General features: G+C 46.6%; 10 protein-coding genes across 10 annotated transcripts; 5 read left to right on the forward strand and 5 right to left on the reverse strand.

Moving 5' to 3' along the window:
- Positions 1 to 1518: 1518 nt before the first annotated feature.
- F5147DRAFT_837411 (uncharacterized protein) lies at positions 1519 to 2451 on the forward strand. Its single transcript, XM_041444068.1, has 5 exons — positions 1519 to 1686; positions 1737 to 1980; positions 2037 to 2088; positions 2144 to 2314; positions 2345 to 2451. Exons 1-5 carry the CDS (start codon positions 1545 to 1547, stop codon positions 2411 to 2413), a joined length of 678 nt encoding a protein of 225 aa, XP_041292017.1. The 5' UTR covers positions 1519 to 1544; the 3' UTR covers positions 2414 to 2451.
- A 517-nt stretch (positions 2452 to 2968) lies between these two features.
- On the reverse strand, positions 2969 to 4774 carry F5147DRAFT_837412 (uncharacterized protein). The gene is made up of 13 exons (XM_041444069.1): positions 4717 to 4774; positions 4625 to 4657; positions 4555 to 4574; positions 4489 to 4503; positions 4396 to 4434; positions 4305 to 4333; positions 4239 to 4252; positions 4154 to 4189; positions 3933 to 3992; positions 3733 to 3867; positions 3444 to 3681; positions 3332 to 3386; positions 2969 to 3276 (listed from the first exon to the last, which is right to left on the reverse strand). Exons 1-13 carry the CDS (start codon positions 4742 to 4744, stop codon positions 3073 to 3075), a joined length of 906 nt encoding a protein of 301 aa, XP_041292018.1. The 5' UTR covers positions 4745 to 4774; the 3' UTR covers positions 2969 to 3072.
- A 345-nt stretch (positions 4775 to 5119) lies between these two features.
- Positions 5120 to 6100, forward strand: F5147DRAFT_208836 (uncharacterized protein). Its single transcript, XM_041428594.1, has 4 exons — positions 5120 to 5326; positions 5628 to 5750; positions 5810 to 5885; positions 5935 to 6100. Exons 1-3 carry the CDS (start codon positions 5218 to 5220, stop codon positions 5878 to 5880), a joined length of 303 nt encoding a protein of 100 aa, XP_041292019.1. The 5' UTR covers positions 5120 to 5217; the 3' UTR covers positions 5881 to 5885; positions 5935 to 6100.
- Positions 6101 to 8779: 2679 nt separating this feature from the next.
- On the forward strand, positions 8780 to 11347 carry F5147DRAFT_208887 (uncharacterized protein). Its single transcript, XM_041428597.1, has 5 exons — positions 8780 to 8800; positions 9036 to 9126; positions 9184 to 9425; positions 9479 to 10432; positions 10482 to 11347. The coding sequence occupies exons 2-5, from the start codon at positions 9072 to 9074 to the stop codon at positions 11046 to 11048; spliced, it is 1818 nt and encodes a 605-aa protein (XP_041292020.1). The 5' UTR covers positions 8780 to 8800; positions 9036 to 9071; the 3' UTR covers positions 11049 to 11347.
- On the reverse strand, positions 11288 to 12661 carry F5147DRAFT_208874 (cell cycle checkpoint). The gene is made up of 7 exons (XM_041428596.1): positions 12592 to 12661; positions 12427 to 12541; positions 12033 to 12375; positions 11809 to 11983; positions 11602 to 11757; positions 11409 to 11549; positions 11288 to 11360 (listed from the first exon to the last, which is right to left on the reverse strand). The coding sequence occupies exons 1-6, from the start codon at positions 12632 to 12634 to the stop codon at positions 11440 to 11442; spliced, it is 942 nt and encodes a 313-aa protein (XP_041292021.1). The 5' UTR covers positions 12635 to 12661; the 3' UTR covers positions 11288 to 11360; positions 11409 to 11439.
- Positions 12662 to 12741: 80 nt separating this feature from the next.
- Positions 12742 to 15435, forward strand: F5147DRAFT_697791 (beta-tubulin 2). The gene is made up of 22 exons (XM_041437514.1): positions 12742 to 12846; positions 12903 to 12911; positions 12977 to 13045; positions 13119 to 13154; positions 13208 to 13303; positions 13353 to 13440; positions 13499 to 13510; positions 13560 to 13705; positions 13756 to 13806; positions 13859 to 13879; positions 13930 to 14006; positions 14055 to 14115; positions 14168 to 14229; positions 14281 to 14323; positions 14378 to 14466; positions 14515 to 14562; positions 14616 to 14667; positions 14719 to 14724; positions 14770 to 14816; positions 14864 to 15091; positions 15154 to 15169; positions 15223 to 15435. Exons 1-22 carry the CDS (start codon positions 12820 to 12822, stop codon positions 15274 to 15276), a joined length of 1338 nt encoding a protein of 445 aa, XP_041292022.1. The 5' UTR covers positions 12742 to 12819; the 3' UTR covers positions 15277 to 15435.
- A 254-nt stretch (positions 15436 to 15689) lies between these two features.
- F5147DRAFT_745987 (uncharacterized protein) lies at positions 15690 to 17437 on the forward strand (the record flags this gene model as incomplete). Its single annotated transcript, XM_041439805.1, has 10 exons — positions 15690 to 15848; positions 15897 to 16010; positions 16064 to 16158; positions 16185 to 16408; positions 16456 to 16597; positions 16687 to 16704; positions 16757 to 16890; positions 16944 to 17041; positions 17125 to 17176; positions 17235 to 17437. 10 exons carry the CDS (start codon positions 15690 to 15692, stop codon positions 17435 to 17437), a joined length of 1239 nt encoding a protein of 412 aa, XP_041292023.1.
- On the reverse strand, positions 17189 to 18863 carry F5147DRAFT_802923 (uncharacterized protein). Its single transcript, XM_041443315.1, has 2 exons — positions 17620 to 18863; positions 17189 to 17572 (listed from the first exon to the last, which is right to left on the reverse strand). Exon 1 carries the CDS (start codon positions 18634 to 18636, stop codon positions 17620 to 17622), a length of 1017 nt encoding a protein of 338 aa, XP_041292024.1. The 5' UTR covers positions 18637 to 18863; the 3' UTR covers positions 17189 to 17572.
- On the reverse strand, positions 18481 to 19674 carry F5147DRAFT_697803 (cyanate lyase C-terminal domain-containing protein). The gene is made up of 7 exons (XM_041437515.1): positions 19606 to 19674; positions 19472 to 19550; positions 19343 to 19416; positions 19107 to 19292; positions 19034 to 19051; positions 18892 to 18983; positions 18481 to 18827 (listed from the first exon to the last, which is right to left on the reverse strand). The coding sequence occupies exons 1-7, from the start codon at positions 19618 to 19620 to the stop codon at positions 18797 to 18799; spliced, it is 495 nt and encodes a 164-aa protein (XP_041292025.1). The 5' UTR covers positions 19621 to 19674; the 3' UTR covers positions 18481 to 18796.
- F5147DRAFT_697807 (ACN9-domain-containing protein) lies at positions 19675 to 20982 on the reverse strand. Its single transcript, XM_041437516.1, has 5 exons — positions 20905 to 20982; positions 20672 to 20842; positions 20530 to 20609; positions 20337 to 20479; positions 19675 to 20279 (listed from the first exon to the last, which is right to left on the reverse strand). The coding sequence occupies exons 2-5, from the start codon at positions 20761 to 20763 to the stop codon at positions 20175 to 20177; spliced, it is 420 nt and encodes a 139-aa protein (XP_041292026.1). The 5' UTR covers positions 20764 to 20842; positions 20905 to 20982; the 3' UTR covers positions 19675 to 20174.
- Positions 20983 to 21002: the final 20 nt, after the last annotated feature.

A 21002-nucleotide genomic window follows, 5' to 3' on the forward strand; every position in this document is an offset into this window, starting at 1 on the left:
CAGAAGCAGATGTCGGCGACAGGTCGGCGCACCTCGAGCTCTAGAGAGTGTATAACAAACTGCATGCAAGAGACACCAGCAAAGCTACATCACGGAATTGGTGAGATGATGTTTTTCCTAGATTGATTTGGTAAGATCGTATCAAATTTCCACAGGATTATATCCAAAAGTAGAGCTAGACAAAATGATACATAAGGCTCTTGAAATTTGTTGAAGCTTGAGGCCGAGGTAGAAGTCCGAGCCACTTGAAGTAGATTTTGTACAAATTTCCAGTGCTCTATATCAAACTCAATTTCCAATTTCCGATCGTAATTTGCCAATGACTTGTTTGCCAATCTGATGGAAGCCTGTACACACTGTGGCTTCAACTGGCGTGTTGCAGGTTTATTGTCTCCCGTGTGTAATTTCCCTTTTGATTTTGGGATGGTGTCCGTATAACTTGAAGTATTCAACAGATATCAAGGATGCATGCGGCAGTGCAACAATACATCCCCATCACATCAAGTACACGATGCATCGAACATAGTGCTTTGTGGCATCGGATTCGCTCTATGCTTGTCATCTCTTTGTTCATCGTTTTGATATAATCATGATAGCCCAATGATTCGAGCGTATCAGGCGGCGGACAAGGTGAGATATACTTGATTCACTCTGCGTCACGGTTTCTTATCTGAGTTCTCTGACGTTAGTAGTATATATGCCGCAGAATTCCATAAGAGTATTAATCAGATCCGGGCTGTTACGCCTCGGGCTCAGCCAGCGATGCCGAAGAGTGAGTACATACGTGTTTCACGCATATCACACCTTGACCTGTATTAGATGGATGACTACATGGTTTCATAGGGAACTCCTCAATTTTTACAAACTCGCAGCGAAAACACCACAAAAATCGCGTTGGAAATAAGTTGACAACATTACCAACGACTGGAACTTTCCTGGTGTTGAAGTAGTCCCGTGCGTAATAGTGATCACAGTCCCATATCAGGACAAAAGCAACAGAATACAATGAACTTGTGACAGAGGCAACGCTGGTCTCTCATGACTGTGCTATACCTGCTTGTTCGTACCTCATGTTATACTATGGCATGATTGACAGTCGTGCTGACCCGAAATTGTTCCAGATACGCTATGTTGGACTACCATATTCTGTGTATGTGTCGAGATCGATAAATTTGCACTGTGCTAATGACTCATCTCTGACAACTAGTGTCTATCTTCTGCGTATGTCTCATATGCGCTGTGTTCCATTTTTCTGACTGGCGAGACACAGCAACTATACCAGTATCGCTGACAGATGCAGTAAGTATTTTGCAACCATTTCATTCCCATCCAATCAATACACTCATATGTAGGGGTGAGTGAGATTCCAACCATTGAACTTGGCTCAACATAATGACTCAATAGGTGTGAGTTGGAGTCTTTGATACTAGTGCGAGGGTGTTCACTGATTGGGAGTTTTAGGCACTATTACGAACCACGCACTGAGTGGGACAAATGTGGTCGTAGCTGCAATATCTCTGTGACATCGACTCGACTGAAACCTGATGCAAGTCATCATGATTGATCGCTTACATGCCATGTATCAGCGATCTAGAATGATGCTCACCTTCCTTGTTATTATCTTTCTGACGGTCAACATCGCCTGCGGAGTAATCGTGGCAATGGGACTCAAGTATGTTGTAGGAGGTAGGTTTTACTTGTTGACCTGAGAACACAGCTCATTGGCCAAACACCAGAGGAGATGATACTCTCTGGCACATATTTGTGCGATTATGGAATCGAAGGGGGCTCACCGCTTCTTATTTCAATGGTTTGGACGCTCAACACTATTTGGGAGGTCCTCGCACTATGTCTTTCAGTCTGGGTTGCTGTGAAACACTTCCGTGAGCGACGACTCGGCCCATCGACAGGATCGACAGGATCGACCACCGGGGACTGTTTCAGAGTGCTGATACAATCTCATGTTCTTTATTTTGCAAGGTGAGCTTGTGATGTGAGCGCGGTTATATTTGTTGCTCAATTTCCGCACATGTTAGCTTTGTCAGTGTCTCTTGCCTCCAGCTTGCTAATGTCTCGCCATCAATCGCGGTGCGCCGACCTGTTGCTGACATCTGCGTGTAACCACTGCTCATCATTTCTGTAGAATTCAATTTCTACTGGATCTCAGATACTCTATGCTGCTCTTTTGGTTTTAGCGGTCGTGCAGATGTTTGTGCTAGGACCACGCCTCATTCTTAGCATTCGAGAATACCACGCCAAACTCGTGGAATACTCTGACGCAGAAATTAGCATGAATACAATTGTTTTCCAAGAGGTACATGTATCCACTAACAGTACTGTGTAGAGAAATGCTTGCCGTGTGGTCTGCAGGGAGGAGAAATTTGGTGGAGGATCCGTCGTGGTATTCATTTAACATATGGTGTTTTGAAGTATATTTGAAAGGTCTAGGCAAAATCTATTTCTTGTTGTATCACTACTGGAACAAAGTACCCGTGCTTGAACCAAGTTGTAAGCTGAGACTAAGCTTGCCACACCCATTCGTTGGTGACAGGGCATATACTCGCACTGTAAGTCTCTTTTGTAAATTGTCATGCTCAATATCGTTGAATGATGCTTGCACAGTACCTCCTTCCACCCTTCACGCACGATTTTTTACTACTTCTCTGTTGCCCAGATGGATGATATGGGGTGCAAACCCGACGCACGGTTTGCAGTTGCATGGTGCGGCACTACGATGGTACAACTCTGATAGTGTAGTGATGCCTCGTCAATAGTTTGACGGGTGTACTCGAAGCCTTCTGAATCGAAGCTCCCGTTCTCTAACCATCTGCTCCCCACTCAGTACACTTCATCTTCTCCCCATGCTTTTCAGCTTCACGCTTAGTGCAACTTGACACTTCAAGGGTGCGCGGGCAGTTCACTGACTCTGACTTCTAGTCGTGATATAACGAGAAATATCTACATAAACGCGGTCTTTAATACACTGACTCAGAGACACCATAACTAAAATAAATACTACGACAAATCCTCAACCATTTTCTCCTCCATGCCGAACACTTGGCAAGCATGTCCCTACACAGTACTGCTAGTTGATACATGTACACGCTCCTGGAAGGCAATCGGATCCATACTAGTTTCAGCGTCAGATTCGGCCACGAATTTAGCGTGATATTGTCGTATGCTAAGGATCAGGCGTGGTCCCAGCACAAACGCCTGCACGCCAAATAAAACCTGAAGAACACCACCGAGTGTCAAAATTTCCATGTAACTCGAAGTCTACAGAGATGATGAGCAGTGGCTACACGCAGACGTCAGCGAAGGGTCGGCGCACCTCCATCTCTGAAGCGCCAGTGATAAAGGCGAGGCAAGAGGCATTGGCAAGGAAGCTAGCACGTGCGGAACTTGAGCAGATCATCATAAGCACATTCACACTACAAGCTCACCATGCAAAATAATGCACATGAGATCTTATCAACACTCTGAAACAGTCCCTAATGGTCGATCCTGTCGATGAGCCGAGTCGTCGCAGGTCACGGAAATGTTTCACAACAATCCAGACCGAAAGACACAGTGCGAGGAGCTCCCAAACAGCGTTGATAATCCAAATCATTAAAAACGAAAGTTTGCCATCTCCCTCAAATGAAAAAAGGCACATATACGTGCCAGAGAGTATCAGTTCCTCTAGCGTTCATACAATGAGCTAGCTTCTTCAAGTCAACAAGTCAAGCTTACGCGCTACAAGATGTCTGAGTGCTATTGCCGCATTGACTCCATAGGCGATATTGGCGGCCAGGAATATAATAACAAGGGTGATCAGTATCATTCTAGATCCCTGATACATAGCATGCAGCCGAGCAATCATGATGACTTGCACCGTGTTTCGATCGAGTTAATATCACATATCACTGAGGTATTGCAGCCGGGAAACTCACCGCCCACCATGGCAGCTACGACCACACATGTCACATTCAGTGCGTAGTCCATAATATAGCCTGAAACACCCAATTAGTGACCACCCTCGTACTATGATCAAACACTCCGACTTACACCTATCGAGTCGTTATGGTGGGCCAAGTTGAATGGTCAGAATCTCACTCACCCCTACAAATGAATGTATTCATTGGATGAGAATGAGATGCAAGCTGCAGAATACTCACTGCATCTGTCAGTGAGACAAATGGTATATTCACTGTGCGCCGCCGGTCAGAAGAATCAAACACGGTGCATATGAAACATACTGAGAACATTGATACTGAGAAACGGATTATTAGTACAGCATCAAAATTTTGACCCCCAAAACATACATAGAATATGGCAATCCAATATAGCGTATCTAAAGCATTTTGGAGTCAGCACAGTCATCAACCACGCCACAGTATAACATGAGGTACGAACAACCAGGTAAAGCGCAGTCATGAGAGACCACCGTTGCTTCTGGTACAAATCCATTGTCTTCTGTTGCTTTTCTCTTGATATGGTGTCACTCACCCAGATAAGTTCGATCTATGACACCATTCTTAGCGAGTTGACTGCTCCGGGATAACATCGACATACCTCTTGTCCGACTGTTAGTGCTGGAAATATCATGAGAATATCAACGGTTTTCGAACACTGCCTTGCTCACCCCAATCGTATACCACCACGACGCCTGCGGCAACTGCAAAGCCGCAAGTCGATGTTAGAAGATCGAGACATCACCGACTGATAAAAACAAACCCGTCCAATAGCTGAAAACAATATCCATGATTATTGGCCACCAACTGGGATCATTTAGACTTCGGTCACGGCAGTATGTTCGTGCTAGATATACCACCGTTCAGCGCTTGTATCGCCAAAATTAGCATGATGCCATGGTGACACCATGCCGCATGCACTAGTACTGGCATCCTTGGTATCTGTGTAGTTCCTAACTGGGTGAAGTAAGTATTGCGATACGAAATATAGCAAAAGTTGAAGTCGTCAATTCAATCAAAAGTATATTCTTACCAATAAGCAATAGAGGACATTGATACTCCGAAATCGAACATTTCCACACAATGTTCGTTGATCAATGTTAACGTTCATATCTTCCAATATGCAGAAATTTACTTTCGCCATGTTCCATTATGTGACTAGAGCCTTTTAGAAGCTTTTAGAGCATATTTTTTGCAATGTCGATAGCAACGCGGCCCGCGCCTTCATTTTTACTCACATGGTAATCATTCCTTGCTAGCCTCAATGAGTTTACTTGGGATGATGGTCCCATATATAGTGTCGTCTTCACTGCCACGCTTCGCGCTCATCGTTCATACGTGCCTCGAGACCGTATCTGGACTACCAAAACAAGGTAAGCATCTTCCTTGAACTTTTCTGATCTAGGATATGCTCTGGCTCCCTGCGACTCGGTACCTTCCACTCACTTGCATCACGAATCATTGCCATTAATTCACTGCTCTTTCTCTCTACCTCATCGTACCCCATCCATTATACACCTCACACTTTATTCGTTTCCACAAACATAATTTTCCTCATTCGCTCGAGTCCAGTCCAGATGCCACTGTAGTTGTGTCCTGCGAACCAGAGCCGCTGTGTTATCAGTTATCTGGGCTTCTACTCATCACGGTCACTTTTCCACCTGTTATGCTCAGATAGACGATGTGGATTTGATGATTGTGAAATCCTTGGGACTGTCAGCCGTCTGAGCTCAGACACTCTACTTTTACTCTCCTGGACCACAGGATTTTGCATCGCATCCCATATGTTCTGCCCAGGTGAATGGTGAAGGTCGCTAGACATTCTCGCTGATCTGACGCATTATCACTCATCTGGGGTTTCATGACTCTATCTCGCTTCTTCTTTTGCTTTGCTCAGGCACCACATGATAGAGCCATTGCGATCTGATCAAAGTATGTATTTCAGAATATCGTGGTTGGCGGCTTACTGATACTTTCGCAGGTCGGCTTAATGCCTCCCGACTTGAAGCTCTCGTCTCCTTGGCATGCGCATTTATTTGTGACAGAGGTATATACTCACCCCATAATTTAATTGTCGTGCTCAATATCGTTGGATCATACTTGAGTTGCACCGCAGGGTGCGTGTAATCTGACCATCAGCCAACGCATTCCTCGATTGGTATCACGTCTGACCATAGTACAAAAACATCCATGTGTGTCCATTTAGTACACACTTGGACTTTGTCCCCCATTCGGCCAAAATCAAACATCCAAGCTTCGTATTCAAGCCTTCCCCAAAGATAACTTCCCACCATCGATACCTGAAGTCATCGATCCATCATCACGTTGATTCGTTCCACAAACCGGTCACACCGTTTCGTTTGTGCTTATTGGTTGTTCCAACTTCGAGTGCATGCCTATCTTCCCCATTCTCTACCTTCAATCCACTACGATTGCCCTATCTGACCATAAGATTTCCAACGCTGTATCATGGCCACGATGGTAGTGTTTATCATAAGATCATCGCCTGCCCACGTCTTTTATTCCTCCTTCCTCTTTGTGTTAGAACAAACACAAATTCAGGAGAAGGCGAGAATCGATTTTCCGCAGAACCCTTGCGCTATCAGCTGTCTGAGCCTAGACACGCTACTTATACTTTATATTCATTCAGTCCAGATGGTGGATGTGTATCTCGATCGGTACTTTACTGGTAGCCCCAATAGATCATTGCAAGGATGCAAGCCTGACACGTAATTTGCAGTCGCATGGACGGAACGCTACGATAGCGCGACTGAATTTGTGCACACAATTTCAGAATATCGTGGTCGATGTCTAATCATTAATTATACAGGTTCACTTGAGTCCTTCCAGCTTGAAGCTCCGATTCTCTAATTTCCACTCCACACTCAGCAGCTCATCTCCTTGCCATGCTCATTTGTGATAGAGGCATACAGTCAAGCCATGAATCCGCGTGATTCATTCCTTGTCTGTCTCTATGGCCTAGATGAATGAAAGCACATCTGAGCACCAATGTTTTATCAGTCATCTGGGCTTTACGCATCGCAGTCGCTTCCTTATCATCCATGTACTCAGACAACGAAACTTTGCAAATACGATATGGGCATCAAGGACTGGGTATATCAAAATGCGGGCGCCACAATACCACTCGTGACTCATCCAAATTGTCTTTGCATTGATCCGGCCTGCATCGGAAATCCATATAAGCATCGCACAGTAGTATACGTCCCATTAGCTGGCATACTAATATCCCGCAGCTTTTTCCGACCTGATAGCAATCTGCGCCTTGGGACCGGATTTAGAGCCATTTCGAGCGCAACGTCGACAGCCTGCGCCCTCTCACAATTACAATCGGGCTCCGACCCAGCTTGCGCAAATCAAGTTTACTTGGGACGATAGCCCCATAGCATCATCTTCACTGCCACGCTTTGCGTTCATCTTTCACACACTGTATCTAGACCATCAACACAAGGTAAGCATATCCCGTGAACTTTCCTGATATAGGATATGCTTTGACTTCCCCGCGACCCAGTACTTCGGACAGCCCAGATGAGTAATATGGTGATGACCGGGAAGCAGACTCGTTGCCTTCAGCCATCTACTAGGCTTCCATTCACATCACGAACTATTGCTAATAATTCACTTCTTTCTCTCCAACTCATCGCACCTCATCCGTTATAGCTTTTCACAAGCATGATCCTTCCCATTTGCCCGAGTCCAGTCCAGATGACAGATGTCACGGTAGCCTGTAGTTGCGTCCTGCAAACCAGAGCTGCTGTGCCATCAGCCATTTGGCCTTCTACTCAACACGGTCACTTCTCCTTTTTTCATCAAACTCAGATAGATGATAGATTGTATTTGATGAACGTGAAATTTTTGGGCTATCAGTCGTCTGAGCTCGCTGAGACACACCACGTCTCTACTGCTCGTGGGACGCTGTCCTGCCGCGCTGCCGGCGCCAGGAGAGTCTGAATGCTGGCTTGATCAACAAGTCTACGCTCGACTTGGTTGGTGAACACACGCTTAGGAAGATCGGTTCAAGCTCTTTCATGCTGGTCATAGAGTCACTGAATCGGAAGACCGCGGTACGCAGCCGTCCATGTTCGGCAGGTTTACACTTACGTCCGACCTTCCAGCTTAGTTCGAAGATGGGTACTGGCTCATGGAGCGCCAGCTCACACCTACATGGATACGACCAAGATGACCTGTCCGAGCAAATTCCGCACCAAAACCTTGACCCTCTCAATGTTCGTTCTGAATTTGGTGGTGATTGATGTTAATCGTGGCGTGCTTCCATCGATCATTACATTATCAATTATCCAACTAGAAAAATGAAACATATATTATAGAGGCGGCTTTCTAAAAACACAATATTACTGTAATGCAATTACAATTTGTACTATTACCTTGTAGAACGGTACGGTAGCGAATGTAAATTCTTGAGTGGGTTAAGCACCTATAGAGAAAAAGATCAGCAAATTTTCAAATGAACACCGAGTCAAATGATAAGTCAGAGAACCGAGTTTCGACACGAGTCATCAAGTGATGACATTGAGACGGCACTTCCTAATTGCATTCGGTTACAGATCATCGTATAGTGTGAAAGAGATGATTTTAAACAGTGAAATCTTGGTTCACTCACCTCCATAATCGATAGCATTTAGGACCAGTAAAAAGTTGAAACGCACTTAAGGTTTTAATTCAAGCTCCGATCTAATAAAACAGGAAAAGCATTTGTCGCCTAACCGCTTTCTCACGACCACAGCCGAGCGTCTCAGGGGATAAGCTGTTAGCAACTGCTAACAAGAAACTCACCATTAACTAGCTAGAAAGACTACCGTTCATCAGTGGTAAGCTCTACGTCTTTTATCATCAAAGATTCATGCTTTATCATTAAAGATTCATTCTCTATTTTCTTACGTTTTTCTCATTTTTAACTACATTTTTGAGCCACCCAATAGACGATCTCCTACCGGTTTATCTTGGATAACTACTTTCTGGCGTGTTGAGTTATGTCGTATATTCGGCCTTTGTTGCAGGGATATCTCTTTGCAATCTTTCATCTTTAACTTATACTTCCTTTATGTCTCAACAGTGCTCACATATCCCCAGAAATTCTCCATGGAGAACACCATGGCGAACATGCCAGTCGAATCAGCTTCTGCCATTGTGCAGGGTACAATTTTTATCATTTCCGCATATTATTCTTTGCTAACCCTTGACATCCATGCAGCTGTAGACCCTAATGAGCCTCCCCCGAAGCGCAAACCTGGACGACCCAAAGGAAGTGGGAAGAAACAGCCTCCTGATCCCGCCATCATCAGCGAAAAGATCAAGCGTCCGGTAGGCCGCCCTCGTAAGGATGGTTTACCTGCCGGATCTGTCGGCGCTCGGAAAGCAAATCAGCAGCGACGATCGAGTGTAAAGCTGAGCGCGGATGCCCCACAGCTTCCGCCTGGTGTACCATTCCCTGGAGTACGTGTTCTAGTTTGTTCAAGGTTGCCGAAGCAATGATCGTTTGTCCCTAGGCATATTATCCACAGCACCCCGGCATCCCACCTCCATGGCAAGGATTCACCCCTCAAGCCCCACAAACGACACCTCCCATCACCAACGGCAATACAGTCCCGAACACTCAGCATCCTTCCATAGATCCCAACCTCAATCGTGATGAATGGGCGGAGCTTTCATGTACAAAGCCCAACGTGCTCATGCAGGCCCTCTTGGGAGCTATCGCTGCACCTAATCCCATCGCCAGCGGAGGACCTACTGTTGAAGAAGCTTTCAGGTCCCACCTTGCATCACTTATGCCATCTCAAAACCAAAACAAAGATGCACATCCCATTCCTTCTCTCTATTCAGTTCTTAGGACCTTATGGCTTCCTTCATCGCCATCTTATTTATCATTGATTGCGCCTCGGACAACTGCCCGAGTCACGCACTCCGAGCATCGATTCTTGTATTGGGATCCGTTACCTCTCGTTCTCGCTGGCATTCATTGCACCGTGTGCGGGAGCACTCTCCAAAACCGAGGCCGCATCCGTAGCGGCCCAGTCAAGGTTTACGACCTCGACAAACCCTTCTTCATCATCGGATGCGAGTACGCATGCAAAAGTGTATCGTGTATCGCTAGCACGACTCCTGAAGGACGCAAATTCGCCAGCACGGACGCGTCTGTTATGCAGGGACTTCCCGTGAGGCTAAGGGAAGAGTTTCCAGCGCGGTTGTTGCAGGGTGACGCCGATCTGGGCCCTGGAAACAATGTTTGGAATTGGCATGCTGTCGGTGTCTCCAAAACGCTTTGGAACATGGTGAAAGCCTGTCTCAAAGTTGGGATGCCGAAGGACAACATTCTCAATATCATCAACGCCGTCCAAAACCCGCCTCCTGACGAGAAAAGGGACCAAGATCAGGAATATGATGTTGATGATGGTGGTGTGGGTGCTGATATCTTTCGTCGAGAAATCGACAACAATAACCAAGTATGCATCTATCCGCATTCTGCCTCTTGTCTGCTAATAGCACAAGCAGGATGCTATAGGCGAGTTCAGCGATGCATGGAAAGCAGACTCTAGTGCTCCAGAACCTGGCCCATCAACCCAAATTCATCCCTCTATGCCTCAACCCTCGACATCTACTCTTGGTAGTGCTACACCTGACCATCCTACTCCATCAGTGTCCACGTCCGTACAGCCTCAGCCTCAACCTCAGGCACAGGCACAGGCTCCGCCGCAGGTACAACAATTTGCTTTCGGACAGCCAGGCCCGTATGTATCGTATGCCTATCCCGGGTACTCATATTACCCTCAGCACCCCCAAAGTCAAAGTGCTCCACCTCCACCAGTTTCTCAGCCGCACACGCCAAGTGAGCAAAATGGACTTAAACGAGCGTATGGTTATGGAGAGACGAGTGAAGTTGCGATCCTAGAGCCCTCGCAGAAGCGAACTCGACACTGCTGCAAGTGCGGTTCGCAGGATTGCAAGGGCAAGGGCGGACGCACGTTTTGTATGAATGCGTGTCAGGATTGTGGGAAGATAGACTGCAAGGGCCGGAACAGCAGACGTCCGGACAAGGTATGCTCGGAAGCGTGGAATTAGGTGTACGAGTGTGCTGGTATCGCGGGTTGTACGACGAGAAATACAATACGAAACCACTCCTTGCCTACTCTGGGAAACGTAATGTTTTGTATTACTCACATTACATGTTAGGTTCCATTGTGTTACTTTCTTCATCTGATGTTCTCTCTGTAGCCTCTACCCTCGCTTGAAATATATTATTATTGTTGTTCCGGAAAATCATCGGAGCTGGCATGGGAAGGTAGTTATGTCGGCTGATAAGTGAATATAAAGCGGACGGAAATTTACCCCTTTACGTAAACCAGTTATCATTTGGTCAGCTACAAGCATAGCCTTTGTGATTATCAGATTGCGATGGCAAACATTTGCGGACACGCTCACCGTGATGGAAGAAAGGAATAGTCTTTGAAAATTACTCGTCGCCATTGATGACGGTCGGAATATAGTACGTGAGGACGCCTCCTGCGTCAGCTATCTCGCCAATGTAGACGTACAAGATAGCACAGTGATTGTGACATAAACCTGTATGGATAAAAGCATTGGTGAGAGGGAACATGCAATTAGGAATACGTACACAAGATGGTGGTAGCGGATACAACATGGCTGTTTAAAAACTTGAGGAAGCTCCGGATGGAGACGAGCACGCAAAACATTTTGTCAGGGTCGGGCTTATTCAGTAGGATGTCTTCTGCATCGTCGTTTTCGTCGTTCTGGGCTATCTCATGTTTGGCTGAGGGGAGTCAGAAAAGATCTCTTCAGCAGAGTGGACCGCGTTGCTCACCCATTGATGGGTTACCGCATTTAACCCATTGTGTCTCGAGTTTCACGGTGTCGGTGTTGATAGATAATTGAAGGATGCCACTGTTGTTCGCACGCAGTGCAAGCACGTCTGAGAGTGGACGTAGCCTCTCCACTATGGTACGGATTTTCAGGAGAGGGGGGAGTAAGACATGAACCTGATGTGTATTAGCTTTCACGGTAAACAGAAATGAAACGAACACCTACCTCTGGGTCTGGGCACCGTGGTTCGTGGAGTTTATCACTCTCTGCTGGCCGCATCACGTCTATACGTACATCGTGCGCAACGCGGACTCTGCGTCCTGACCTAGACATCCCGTACATCTCGAAGCTTAACACGGCCTGCTCGTTTTTCTTAGCAAGCTTCATGACGACTTCATCAGCATCGTATGAAGGAATAATAGCAGCTGCTACAGAGGACGACGAGGCTGATGATGAAGACGATCGGAGAGCTGATAGCAGTGCTTCTGTAGACAGTGTCAGGGTTATTGCATTGTTTGCATTGGACTGAATTCGGTATGACGTGAACATGGTCTCGACCTTTACGACACTATCCATGAATATAAGATACGTGCGGTAGAAGACACTGAATTCAACTTACGACCAGACTTGAATTCCACCCTCGTTTGCATCATCGTTGCAAATGACGTGCATCTCGGTTTCGGTGAACTTCATGATACACTTTTTCTGTAATTTTTCCACCGCTTGTATAAGACCTAAAAATGATTCAAAAAACGAAACATATATAGTCCACATAATTACTGACGATAGAAAATTGGGGCATTCTCTATGGTAGCTCTGAAACGCATAATGGACGTTGGTGGCAGAACGCGACGCGTAAATTGGACACGGTCACATGGAGTGCTCTATATTAAGGATGTTCGGCAATCCCCGGGCGTAACCCCTCGAACCATAGTATTAATATCGTTTCGGATCCTTACTGGGGTTGTGGTAGAGGGCCGCCTTGGTCATCGATTCCTTTCGTCTTTCCATCATGTCGCGAGAAATAGTAAACATTCAAGTAAGTTCATAAGTATCCCTCCACGATCGTTCTGACTTCCTATCTCATCGATTTAGGTCGGGCAGGTGAATCATCGTGCATGCTCGTAGTCTGGGATCAGGGTTGTTATTCACGAAAAATAACATCATAGGCAGGAAACCAAGTAGGAGAGGCCTTTTGGAGGATGCTCTTAGCAGAGCATGGCCTCGACGATGCTGGGGTGAGCAGTTCCTTTGAAGCTAAGGACTTAGTCCACGTAGATATCAGCTGACATGACGGCGTCATACATTTAGATGTACAAAGGCAATGATCCTCAACAAATTGCACGAGTCCGTCATCATAAAATTACTCACCACCTACCTCTGATCTCTGTCGTTCATAGGCAGGCGTATACTTTACGCAAGTGGACTCTAGTGGACCTACCAAGTACGTCCCGCGAAGCGTTCAGGTGGATCTTGAATCTGGAGTCTGCAATCGCGTCAGTTTGATCGTATTTAGTTTTTATAGAAGGTTCTGACTTTTTATAGCTTCGCTCGGGGCCGCTGGGTCAGCTATTTCGTCCAGATACGTACTTCACTAGCGACTCAGGGGCTGGAAATAATTGGGCGAAAGGATGTAAGCCTCGTGTTTCTTTGTACTTCATGATCTGATGATATTTCGTAACAATGCTTAGATTACACCGAAGGTGCGGAGATATCGCTACTATCCGCTTCATGAAAGGCCTGACAAGTCAGGGGCCGAGTTGATTGACGGCATCTTGGACATTGTGCGAAGACAGTCCGAGGCTACAGAAGCATTGCAAGGATTCCAGATAATTCACTCACTTGGAGGTGGTACTGGCGCTGGTCTGGGTTCTTTGCTTCTGTCAAAACTGCGGGAGGTCTGCCCTGGTAACACTCCTGGTCTGCTTGTATACTGATCTATGAATAGGAATATCCCGATCGAATGCTTTCTACGTTTTCGGTTCTTCCTGCACCCAATGTCAGTGGCTGACATCTCCCAGGTGAGGTTGATGACTAATATTGACTTGCAGGTCTCCGAGACTGTTGTTGAAGTAAGATATAGCTTTCATTTCCTGCTTGATTTGTCTCTTATCATCGTCAGCCATACAATTCCCTTCTTTCTGTACATCAACTGGTCGATAATTGCGATCTTACTATTTGTATCGACAACGAGGCCTTGTGAGAATCTCCTGATCTGTTTAGCGAGCTAAACCCTGATGAAATCAGGTATGACATAGCCGTCCGCACTCTTAAAATCAAAAGTCCTGGATACAAAGATCTGAACCAAGTAAGCCTCACTACTTTTGTATCCGTGTGCCATTGTTCAATTTCTATTGCAGCTCATAGCCAAGGTCATGTGTGGTGTTAGCACAAGTCTGAGGTTTCCTGGTCAGCTCAACGGGTGAGCAATTCCTGATGCATCAGTGTTCAGTTCTTTAAGCAATGTCCTCAGTGATCTTCGAAAACTTGGGATGAATCTTGTTCCCTTCCCTCGGGTGAGTTGTGTAAAACACTTTTCTACTTTAAGTTTGTCTGACTCCATGTTTCAGCTACATTTTCTGATGCCGAGTTTTGCTCCATTCTACGATCCAAAAGCTCGGACTTTCCAGAGACTCTCTGTGCCTGAACTCACCTCATCGTGAGTACGATAATTGATGGTAGTCGATCTTCGCTCATTTTGTCGCAGATTGTTCGATAAAAAGAACCTTCTGGTTGCTTCGGATCCTCGATTTGGGTATGTCATATGACGTACAAGTATAAATGGCTCACTGATATTCGTAATCCTAGTCGGTACCTGACTGCTGCTTGTATCTTCCGAGGCAAGGTGTCGTCACATGAGGTACGTCCATTGTACATGTTTGTGAATGTGACATCTAATTCTTTTCCGTAGGCAGAGGTATGGTGTAGTTATCATGCAAAAGCACTACTAACGCTTGTGCAGAATTCGGTTATGCAACTGCAACGCAAGAATTCGAATCTCTTTGTGGAGTATGCAAAGGTTCTGGTCTGGCAGAAGCTTTACTCACACATTTCAGGTGGATCCCGGACAACGTGTCCGTTTCGCTTTGCTCTGTGCCCCCCGTGGGCCAACCTCAGGCAGCGGTAGCCCTTGCGAATTCAACATGTATGCAGGAACTCTTCAAGCGTAACCTTGACCAGTTTGCCCTTATGTTCAAGCGCCGTGCGTTTTTGCACTGGTACACTGGGGAGGGCATGGATGTGATGGAGTTCACAGAGGCCGAGAGTAACACTCAGGATCTAATGTGCGTATACATATACATCTATACCATCATACGTCACTGACTGTTGTATCTTCTAAATACAGATCGGAATATCAACAGGTAATATTACTTGTTTCTTGCGATAGACCAGCTGGTTGATTATGCATCCACAGTATCAGGAAGCTACAGTGGAAGAGGAAGAAGCTGACGTCGAGGGAGAGCAATAATACAGGCTGAACACCGCAACTTGGGTTATCTTTGTTTTCGTTGTCGTCCTATTTTCAGCATAGATCCACTTTTGCAGCCTATTTATATCTATGCGCCGAGATCCTATTCGGATCGGACTGTTTGAATTACGACTGCTTATGAGTCCTGATGCTTGTTTCTGCAGCTCTATCCATCGGAGCCCATTCGAGTGTCAAAGTTTGGTACGTTTTCAGTTATTGTAATCGTCAAAACAGTTGAGTGCTTGTGCTTCAGATGTTATTATTAGAACCGTGATATTCTAGCATGTTAACTGTACGCCTCTGAACACCGGTGATGTCGGAAGCCGCTCGCAACTAAGAAATGATATTATCAGACAGGTTATAAGAGTGAGATGGTGGCTTCACATCTATAATCGTAAGGTATTCTTTCAGCCATGGTTTCGACGACAAATTGGTCCGAGCGCTTTGCTGACCTCAAGCGCGAAATTGTGGCAGCGACTCCCGACTATGAAAGGCGCTTGACTCAGTCTTGGAACGATCTTCTCCAGGAACTCGATGAGCGCACGACAGAAATCGTCAACGAGGGCTCCAACGTCGGTCATCTCCGATTTCTCACTGATGAGGCGCTAATCGTTCCGTAGTACATCCCTCAAGTCCATTTTCAGTATCTAGACACGCTGGTCCCTGAGCAACTCGACGATATTCGATGTAAGGGTTCTATCGTCATCCATGGTGTTGTTGAGGAGGGTGAAGCTGTCGGGTGGAAGACTGCGTTGGAAGATTATCAAAGCTAACCCTCACGTCGAAGGTCGGCCTTTGGTCCATGATTGATGGCTTATTGTCTCACTCACGGCCAACCCTTGCAGGTTTTCCAGAGCAAGATAAGCGAGTCTTCTTCCTTTAGTTAGAAATAGTTCCTGGTCACCGAGTTGTTTATGGATATTGATTCCACTCGCCCGAGCACAAGTACAAGCACGCGCCAACCCTAACGTTCTCAAAGTTTGCACTTGGATCAATAACCTGTACCATGCAAAGACCGACAAGAAAATGGAAGGCGTCGACCTCGACGTTCCGTTGGTATATGCAGATTGGTTCAACTTCCGCATCCGTCGCCCTGGTGTCCAATGGAATGTTCACCACCCTCACGCCAATGGTGTGTTCGCCTTTCTTGCAAAAATCGGGTTTTGATACGCATTCTAGGTGGTTCCACAGAGCGCTGGGAGGATAGCAACTTCCGCAGGTATTTCGCAGACATATTAAGTGGCAACTGGCACCAGCACGACCCCTATGAACTTGAGGGCCGTCTTGATGCTCATGTATCCTTGAACAGAAAACCTGACAGGTATATTGTGACAGTGTTTTGAAAAAATCCAGCTTTATGACACGACTCACCCTTATTTCTCGTAGGCAACTGCGTTCCGAACCTTCCAGGATTTGGCTGGCTATGACGTCAGATCTTCCTTTCATCGGGCTTGAATATGAAGGTTGATATCGATTCCAGTGAAACCGGTCCTACCCAAGGTACCCTGAACGTATTCCCCGATGTGCCCTTGTCAAATGCATACACCATCCTCCGCCCATTCTTCCTCTCGACTGTTCCTCTCGACTCTGAGGGCATACTTGATCCAATGTTCGGTCTGTGTACAATGCCTTGTTATTTTCAGTATCCTCCTGAGTAGTAATTCTAGATATATCCACTCCTGAGCCTCGCGACGGCAACTGGGTTGACCAACAACCCACCCCTGACTTGCATCCTTATCTCAGGCTAGAAGATACAATTATCTCTGTTCCAAAATTCAACCCTGGGGACGGCAATGCGTGCGCCACGCACCCACTTTTATTCTCTATTCTCACTAATTATCCGTACAGGATGTCGTTCATTCCGTCGAGCAGGAGCACACCGGTTCATATGACTCTGCTGGTGAGTCTCATTCAATGAGCTTTGTGTAAATGTTCAGATCTGATCTGTCGATGTCCAGTCATGTACATCCCAGCTGTTCCGCAGACCCCTCAAAATACGGCCTATGTCAAGAGGCAGGCTGAGACCTTCCTCGCCGGTACTAACCCACCTGATTTCGCGAGCGACGGGACGGGCCTCCCGTACGTTAGACTTGGCGTTGATGCAGATATCATCCAGCCTATCAGCCGAATCGCGATGGGTCTCCCTGTTGCTGTCACATAATAAAATGATATACGCTCTATGCTGCAGCTGCCGTTCATTTCAATGCATACACGTGAACAGGTTGTTATCATCGATATGTATATCTACTTTATCATCTAACTTTGACGCGCGGGTTGTTCGATGGTGCTGGATAAACTAGCCAAATTAGTGGGATGTATACTCGCCCAGACACGCCGCCCTACCTAGACGGAAGGGAAGTATGGGTTCCAGCCTCCAACACTGCCCTGACGGAGTAGCAGGGGACTCTGAGGCATTGCTTCAAGTGGTGCGAAGCCCGTCAGGGGAGGGAACGTCCAGAGTGGTGACAACCCTTCGACCGGCGAAGGGAGCACAGACGAGGATTGGTTAACCTTTCTACTCAGACTCTCACACGCCATGATGCTGGGGGGCAGGTATTCCATAGGGGACGGTGTACCAGGAAGCTCTATGGGGCGAAGGTGAACCTTTGGTGGCTCATACAGATGGGAAGTCTGCGGTGGTAGGTTTGGTGGGCGATGCGGAAGTGAGTCTTTCAGATTGTGTCCAGAGGAGGACTTCATAGTTGGCATTGTGCATGCACGAGGGATGGGCCTCGAAAGATATACTGACGGTAGAGTCAGGCCAAGTCCAGCAGGCGGCTTCGATAGCGTCATAGTTGCGAGCTCATAATCCGGAATAGCGCGCGTGTTAGAAATAGTATCAAGACGAGCGAGCGAGCGTTTGTGAGTAGTATTTGAGTTAGGAGCGATGGCTTTGGTGGTCACACTGAACGGGTGGAGGATGGAAGCAGCTCGTTTGTGTTGTTTTGTGTCCACTCGTAAGAACTTGGGTCTTGCATTCTGAGAGCTTGAAGAAACTTTCATATTCGCCCCGCGAATATCACCATCCGACTCATATCCCACATCCTCCTCGACAATAGCAGGGTTTATGGGAGAACGGAACATTAAGTCCTTAGGAGTTGCGTCGCTGAGTGCGTGTGAGACCTGCCCACAGGCTTTGGATAGCCTTGCGGATGCGACAGCAATGAAACCCTTGGTCTTTTGGGACGATGTTTGCAGATTTGGAGAACCTGGGGGGCTGCTTGAAATCTCTGTAACGCTGGAAGCATGAGAACCGTGGTAGAAGAAGGATGAACTAGATCTCGAAGACGAAAGGGAGGTTGAGGAAAGGCTGTGCACCCGAGAAGGGCTTTCAGAAGTTGAAGGTGAGCTGGACATCATGGTTTCCTGTGGTAAATGTGGTTAGGTGACATTCGACCACGAAGGTGACTTTATTCATCATATCCTGGTCTGAATCAAAATATCTGGCAGAAAAAATTGCATCAGGGTTCCCTAACATCATATGTGGTAATAATACAATATATTGACAAGTACGAAGTTTCTACCATTTTGCGTAAGGCAAGAACTTGCCACTGTAATAGGAGATGACCACATAAGGACCTGAGCAGAAATATCGGACAACACAGGGCAACTCACTCAAAGGTCAAAACGACACGGTCACCCTTTGGGTCCGGCTTTTTGGTAACGTGAACTTTGCAGTCGATCATGGACATGATGCCGTCGCCGAACTGCAGAAACCAGGTTAACATGTTGGCGAGTTGAATTTCAAATTCCTCACCTTCTCATGAACGACAGCCTGATTTCGATCGCTTTATGAGATTGTGTCATGGATGATATCAAACACAACAGACCTTGATGGCATGACCATACACGAGGACACTCTCGTATAGACGATAGAGGACGGGATCGGTGGGGGGCATAGGTCCAAGGCCACCACGGTTAGGCCACCAGTGGGAACCAAGCTCACTCTGGACGTTAGCAATGGGAATGTCCAGGACATTGGCAACAGCTTCAAGCTCCTCAGGAGACATTTTGGCCTATGGGAACAGGTGAACGATTGTGACCAAATATTACTGTGCAGACGAACCTGTCCATAGAACGCTGCAGCTACCCAGATCTCATCTCTTCCGATTGCCTTAGAAATAGCTTCAAAGGACAACCCTATTGTGTGTTAGAGAATCCATAACTTGGTATCGCGCCCGCACCCATGCCTTACCTTTCTTTGCTTTAGCCTCGAAGAGTGCTGCCACAATCGGGGGCAGGTCGGCATAAGGCAGGTTGTTTGATGATACGGTCTTCCTAGCTATTTAGCCAAACTGTCGCAATAAAAAGTAAAACAAAGTTACTGACAGCAGCTTGCGACATTACGAGAGAGTGAGTTTGGGGAAAGATGATGAAAACCAAGTTGAATCTATATGCTAGTGAATCTCATTTCTCATTTATATCTACCCGTGCACGTGACTCCTCATTCATGATAGTGGGAATGACTGGGGGCCCCGTTGATGGCGAACTCACGGAAGCACAAGGCAGTACAATTGCAAAGGGATGAATTTTCTCATCTTGAGCCGGATTGGTCCGGAGGCCTCAGGCTAAAACTTCCCAGTTACTTCATTCGTAATCTTCCGCCCTCCGAGTCGTGTCAAAGGCGGAACAGCTGGGATTTTACGGAACTAAGCGGAGTGCAGTATGCACATGAAGGACGGGGTATGGATGACTGAAGGTATCACACCTTGGTTTCAAACTCGGCCTTGGCGAAACGCGTAGGACTTCACGGAACTTCGCGGAACGGTGTATGTAAAAGGGACAGGTTATGGCCGACGGACGATTTCATTTCTTGGTCTGAGATTCGACCGTGTCGGAGGGTACAGGGCTTCACGGAACAAAGCGGAGAGATATATGCACGACAGTCACTGAGGATGTTATTTCTTAGTCTCAGACTGGGCCTGTTCGCCATTCACTGGTTTCCATATCTCTTTAGTCGCGTGCATGAACTCATACAACTGTCCAAGTTGTTCTGCAGACATCTGAATACATGTTAATACCAGTAAACCAAAGCCACAGATGAGCAGAATCATAAAGACCTTTTCGTATACCGTGGGATCTAGTTTTTTGAAACTTCTCGAGTCTGAGGGATCTCGAGGTAGCTCATCCAAGTACATCTTCCACTGTGTCAGGAATCCCATGACGTGTACTGGATTGGTAATCTCTTTATGCCTTCTAAACTCTTTAAGAACGGCGTGAGCTGGTGGTGCGTCATTACCGTAGAACACATACCAGCTTTGACATAGTCATCACCCAATAAACGCATTTCAATTGGAAGCCTCCTGTGCGCCCTGAGTAATCTGCGATATAGGCTACAATACGAACGTAAGAATTGAGCTACTCGCCATCGCCAAAATATCGCCGACAGACGTACGGAATTGGCGGGTATAGCGCAACGCTCGCCTGGCGCAGGTCCAAACTCTTCGTGGTCACAGACTCTGCGAGGCGAACCAAAGTAGAGTACATTGTGTATTTGCCCTCGGTCTTTGGTTTCGTTGGTACTTCCTGGTAGTTCCGATTACCTCCAAAGTGATGAAAGACAGTTCTATGGAAAACCAGTAAGTTTTGAACCCCCAATGATTGGATAAAGGTGTGAGGAGTAACTACCAGCCTCAAATGTTGGTCACCTCTTGCCAGATGCTGATTATTGCGCTTACAGCTGATCGACGTCCAGGACCAGGTGGGCGAGCAAAGCATTCAGTTGC

The sequence above is a fragment of the Suillus discolor genome (assembly GCF_016758755.1).
Source record: "Suillus discolor strain FC423 chromosome Unknown F5147scaffold_32, whole genome shotgun sequence".
Taxonomy (NCBI): domain Eukaryota; kingdom Fungi; phylum Basidiomycota; class Agaricomycetes; order Boletales; family Suillaceae; genus Suillus; species Suillus discolor.